General features: G+C 50.2%; 1 protein-coding gene across 1 annotated transcript in view; it reads left to right on the plus strand.

Annotated features, from left to right (window-relative positions):
* COG1 (component of oligomeric golgi complex 1) overlaps positions 1-5746 on the plus strand; it is a 50392-nt gene that overhangs the window by 29506 nt on the left and 15140 nt on the right. Inside the window, exon 2 of the mRNA XM_011970708.1 lies at positions 766-954. Within this exon, the coding sequence (XP_011826098.1) occupies positions 946-954 (9 nt within the window). The 5' untranslated portion in view covers positions 766-945. The remainder of the gene's footprint in view (positions 1-765; positions 955-5746) is intronic.

Raw genomic sequence — 5746 nt, forward strand, 5'->3', positions numbered from 1 at the left:
CAACCTCTGCCTCCTGGGTTCAAGCAATTCTCCTGCCTCAGTCTCCCGAGCTGGGACTACAGGTGCCCACCACCATGCCTGGTTAATTTTTGTATTTTTTTAATCGACACGGGGTTTCACTATGTTGGCCAGGCTGGTCTCAAACTCCTGGCCTCAGGAGATCCTTTGGGAGGCTTTGGCCTCCCAAAGTGCTGGGATTACAGGCATGAGCCACCATCACTGGTCCCAAGTGGAGTTTCTAAGGAGGCAGGAGCACAGGGGCTGGAGGAACAAATGTAGGAGTTTCTGCAAACATGCCCGCCTGGCTGTTTGTTGAAGGCAGAGTCTCAGGTATCTGCAAACAGTTAAGTCAAATAACCACCCCTTCTACCACAAATGTCACCTCCAGCAGACACAGGCTGATAAACACTGCCATAAAGATAAGATGTCAAGACAACTACATTAGGGCTCTCTTGATCCCATTGGCATCTCAGCCAAGAGCAAACACCAAATGTCCGAATCCCACTGAGCAATAGTGTGGAATTCAACCTCCTGCCCTGCCCCAGATGTTACTTTTATGGACAGTATATCCTTTACTACATCAAATTTCCCTGTCTTTCCTCCCCTGTTTGTTAATTTGTGATCAATTTCCAATTTCCTCTCCTTTCCTTTTTTCTTCCTTCTCGCTTTCTCCCTTTCCATTTCTCCTAGCTTAGCTAGAGTTAAGTTTCTTGTTTTCATTTTCCTAGGTAATTTTCTCTCTCCCATTTACTCTCTCTTCTCCAGGTATCCCCAGCTTCTATTCCCTCCTAGGTTTATCAGAGAATGCCCCTTCGTCCAACATCATCAGGGCACAGGCACAAGATGTAGCAGGTTCACTCTTCAGAGTCTATACGGACGTGCCAAAAACACAGCCACCTTACATCAAAGAGGAGGTATTGGAAGAAGGGTTGAGGTGGATGTGAGATGAGATGGGTGAGAATTGTCTTACTGCTTTTATTATTTCAATTATTAGACAACTGATGGCGAAAGGCCCCTATGCCTTTTCCAACGCATCCTTTGTGTAGACACTGTGATTATATAACATATACGCTTGGCATATTTTCCAAATATTTATTGAATCATTTGATTTGACAGCCAAGATCTATGGGACCCATGCTCCCAGATGCTAGATCACAGATTGCATAAGGAAAGAACATGTGGTGTCTACAAAATCTGCAGTGTTAAAACTCTCCACTTTGGACATTATCCTGGCTTGCTTTCTATATTTCTCTTAAAAATAAAGAGAGCTGGGTACAGTGACTCACACCTGTAATCCCAGCACTTTGGGAGGCTGAGGCGGGCGGATCACTACGTCAGGAGATCAAGACCATCCTGGCTAACACGGTGAAACCCCGTCTCTACTAAAAATACAAAAAAACTAGCCGGGCGTGGTGGCGGGCGCCTGTAGTCCCAGCTACTCAGGAGGCTGAGGCCGGAGAATGGCGTAAACCCGGGAGGCGGAGCTTGCAGTGAGCTGAGATCCGGCCACTGCACTCCAGCCTGGGCGACAGAGCCAGACTCAGTCTCAAAAACAAAAATAAAAAAATAAAGAGAGCTGGGTACAGTGGCTCACACCTGTAATCCCAGCACTTTGGGAGGCTGAGGCAGGAGGATGACTTGAGGCCAGGAGTTCAAGACCAGCCTGGACAACGTAGTGAGACCCCATCTCTACAAAAAATTTAGAAATTAGCTGGATGTAGTAGTGCATTCCTATGGTCCTAGCTACTCCAGAGGCTGAGGTGGGAGGACCGCTTGGGCCTAGGAGGTCAAGGCTGCAGTGAGCTGTGATCATGCTACCATACTCCAGTCTTAAATAAATAAATAGCAGGAGAAATCTGTCTGCTCAATGTTCTGAATGAGATAAGAGTGTACCAATGGGGACTGGGCGCTGTGGCTCACGCCTGTAATACCAACACTTTGGGAGGCTGAGGCAGGCAGATCACCTGAGGTCAGGAGTTTGAGACCAGCCTGGCCAAAATGGTAAAACCCTGTCTCTACTAAAAATACAAAAAAATTAGCCAGATGTGGTAGTGCACGCCAGTAGTCCCAGATACTTGGGAGGATGAGGCACAAGAATCGCTTGAGCTCGGGATGAGAAGGCTGCAGTGAGCTGAGGTCATGCCACTGTTCTCCAGCCTGGGTGACAGAGGAAGACTCCGTCTCAAAAAGAAAAAAAAAAAAAAGTGTGCCGATGGGTCTACAGAAACGAAAATGTCAGAATATATCCGCTGTGTTGAAAGACAGCCCTCCACCATGTAGATGCTTGGCTACCGGGCATGGCCACCCCATGTGTCATCTGCCCCTGAATCACTGGATAGCCACCCCAGCTTGGGTGCCCAAACCGACTGCAGAGACCCACCCATAGGCAGAGATCAGGAAGCAGTATGGGTACCAACCGAATGGTGCCCAGAATTGTTTGAGCCATCTGTCTCTTCGTATTCTGATATTTTCTTTGAAGCCAATAATGTGACCATGTAGAAAGATCAAGGACTTCCAGAGCCAGGGGATCTGAAGACAGGCACCTGTGTGATCTCAGGCAGGTTGCTTGACCCTAAAGGTCATCACACAACACACATGTACTCATCCCTAAACCAGAACTAAACTATGGCAATAAGGCGAAAAGGTGCCTCTTTCACTCAGGTACCTCTTAATACCCTGAGAAAAAAGGCTCTAGGTTCTCATCTCTGTCTTGCTGTCCCCAGCACAGTGCCTCGTCTGGCTGTGGAAGCTGAGTTCTTTGTCCCCGATCCGTGGTTTTGATGGTCCCAGTTGACATGCAGAAGCCAGAGGAAGGGGGTGGTGCTGTCCCAGGAGGCAGAGGACAAGGAAAGGAGCCATGGAGAGGAAAGAGTTAAAGACACATTTCCTCCAGGGCCAGGAGCTTTTCCAGTGACCAGGCAGTCAGGTGACAGCTTCTGTCAGTGCTCAGTTCTGCAGGCAGAGGAACAACAGTGGCATCTTCAGGCCAGTCAGATGAACTTGGCCAGGGAAATACAGAGGAAAGGCAGGGAACACCCCGATTTCAAAACACACTCTGGACTGGGTGCAGTGGCTCACACCTGTAACATCAGCGCTTTGGGAGGCTGAGGTGGGAGGATCCCTTGAGCCCAGGAGTTCTAGACCAGCCTGGGCAACACAGTGAGGCCCTGTCTTTACACAAAAATTAAAAAATTAGCTGGCCATGGTGATGTACACCTGTAATCCCAGCTACTAGGGAGGCAGAGGTGGGAAGATCGCTTGAGCCCAAGAGGTGGAAGCTTCAGTGAGCCGTGATTGCACCTGCACCTGCACCTGCACTCCAGCCTGGGCAACAGTGAGACCCTGTCTCAAAACACACACACACACACACACACACACACACACACACAGCAGAGCTGAAAGCTGGCCAGTATGTCTTTTCTCTACCTGAGCCTACAGGTATTGTGCACAAGCACAAGAGCCATCCCATACAAAGCCCCGGGCCCCCACACTATCCCTGATATGTTGACATTTCTCCCCTTGCTGTAGGAAAAGCTTCAACCCAACTCCCATGGAGCTGGAACCTCAGTGCAGTGTATATCAGTTAGGGCTAGGGCAAACCAGGGAAACCGATTTTGACTTTCAAAGAAACAAAATTGATCAGTAAAACATTGGACAGCTCATAGAATCTCTGGGAAAGATGGGGAGGCAGGCTCAGGGGACAGGCAGGCAGGCAGGAAGGGAAACAGAACATTTAGAACTCAGCTGAGCACACTACAGGGTGATTCTGCCAAGGACATCATTGTGGGTGCCCACGGCTGCCCCAGCACCACCACCACCATTAGCAGCTGGGAGTTGCACCTGGGTTCACTGCCCTTGCTGTCCTTAGGGAGTGGATGTTGCTGGTGATACCTGTGCCACCACCAAAATGCAATCGCCTCTATCGCCTGCGATTTTGTGTGTGTGTGTGTGAGAGACAGGGTCTCCTTCTGTTGCCTAGGCTGGAATGCGTGGCCCAATCATGGCTCACTGCTGCAGACCTCCACAGGCTCAAGTGATCCTCTTGCCAAGTGGCTGGGACTACAGCCCTACAGGCCCACACCACTACACCCTGCTAATTTTTTCTTTTTTTTGAGACAGAGTCTCCCTCTGTCGCTCAGGCTAGAGTGCAGTAGCTTGATCTAGGCTCACTGCAACCTCTGTCTCCCAAATTCAAGTGATTCTCCTGCCTCAGTCTCTCATCTGCTGCCTCAGCCTCCCGAGTAGCTGGGATTACAGCTGTGTGCCACCACGCCCGGCTAATTTTTGTATTTTTAGTAGAGACAGAGTTTCACCATATTGGCCAGGCTGATGTCGAACTCCTGATTTAAAGTGATCCGCCTGCCTTGGCCTCCCAAAGTGCTGGGATTACAGGCATGAGCCACCTGGTGCGCGGCCCTTTTTTTTTTTTTTTTTTTTTTTTTTTTTTTTTGAAAAGACGGGGTTTGGCCATGTTGCCCAGGCTGGTCTTGAACTCCTGGGCTCAAGGGATCCACAGGCCTTGGGCTCCCAAAGTGCTGGGATTACAGGCGTGAGCCGCCGCACCCGGCGGTCACCTGCTTAACATCACTAACTCTTCGCCGAAGTCCTAGGCACTTGTGCCTGATGTGCCAGTTCCAGGCCGCAGGCTTGCACCGTAGCTATAGAGAGTCCCAGAAAAAAGATCTTGCTAGACAGCGATGAATTCCCCAAACACAGAAAGGAGATACTGCGGATGCTCATCAGCCGAATACCAGTGAGTGTCCCTTGCAGAATGGGATTAGAGACTGCAAACTGCAGGCCCGCCAACAGAGGGTGCTCTGTGGGAAATTACGTGAAAATGTAGAAAAGAGCGCGAGCCAGGAATTTAAAAATCGAGGTCCAAATACTGACTGGGTCACCTATTAGCTATGTAATTTGGGCAGGTAAATAAGCTTTTCTGTTTTTATTTTCCTTCATAAATAGACTAGGAATATGATTCCTACCTACCTGGCATGGCGGATGTGCCCAGAAAATAAGATAATCTCGTGGACAGGCTTTGAAAACTGCAGTTTACTGAGTAAAACCCTTTGCCTCTCCGGGCCCCCGTTTCCCCATCTGCAAAGTGAGAATGATACTCCCTATGCTGCAAGGCTCTTGCGGGGTAAACTCGAATATTATAAACGCACCATTTATTTGCAGATTGAAACTCTGTGCGTCCGGAGGTGGCGGGTGGGAGAGGGAACGAGCAGGGATGCACGCGAGGCCCGGAGTTGCTGGGGGCTCAGCCTGGCCGCTGGGCACATTTCATCGTTTTGTCGACATTGGTGTAGGTGAAATCTTCCAAAATAAATAAATAAATAAATAAGAAGGGTCTGGGACTTAGCAGAAACAAGCCACAATCTCCAGATTCTACTATTCCTGGGCCACGTGAGGAGCGCCCACCGTCGGGCGCTGCGTTCCCCAGGGCGTCCCGGCCTTTCGCGCCCAGCCCGCCGTCCTCCTCTCCCGTGGCCACCAAGGTCAGGCTCTCGCAGGGAAAACGTCTTCAGGGGCTAAACGTCGATTTTAAACGAAATGGAAAACCCCCAACACGAATCAACAGCAGAGGAAAAGCAGACGCCAAACAAGGGCTCAGAACCCCTTCAGGGGCGGCGAGATAGCGCTTCCCCGGGAACAGCGAGGGGCGCGGATGTCCCTCTTCCTAAAGCTGCACGCGGAGTACGATCCGAGACCCAGCGGCTGCGAGCGCGCCCGAGTCTGCTCGCGG

This window comes from Mandrillus leucophaeus, unplaced genomic scaffold, assembly GCF_000951045.1.
Source record: "Mandrillus leucophaeus isolate KB7577 unplaced genomic scaffold, Mleu.le_1.0 Scaffold1, whole genome shotgun sequence".
NCBI lineage: Eukaryota > Metazoa > Chordata > Mammalia > Primates > Cercopithecidae > Mandrillus > Mandrillus leucophaeus.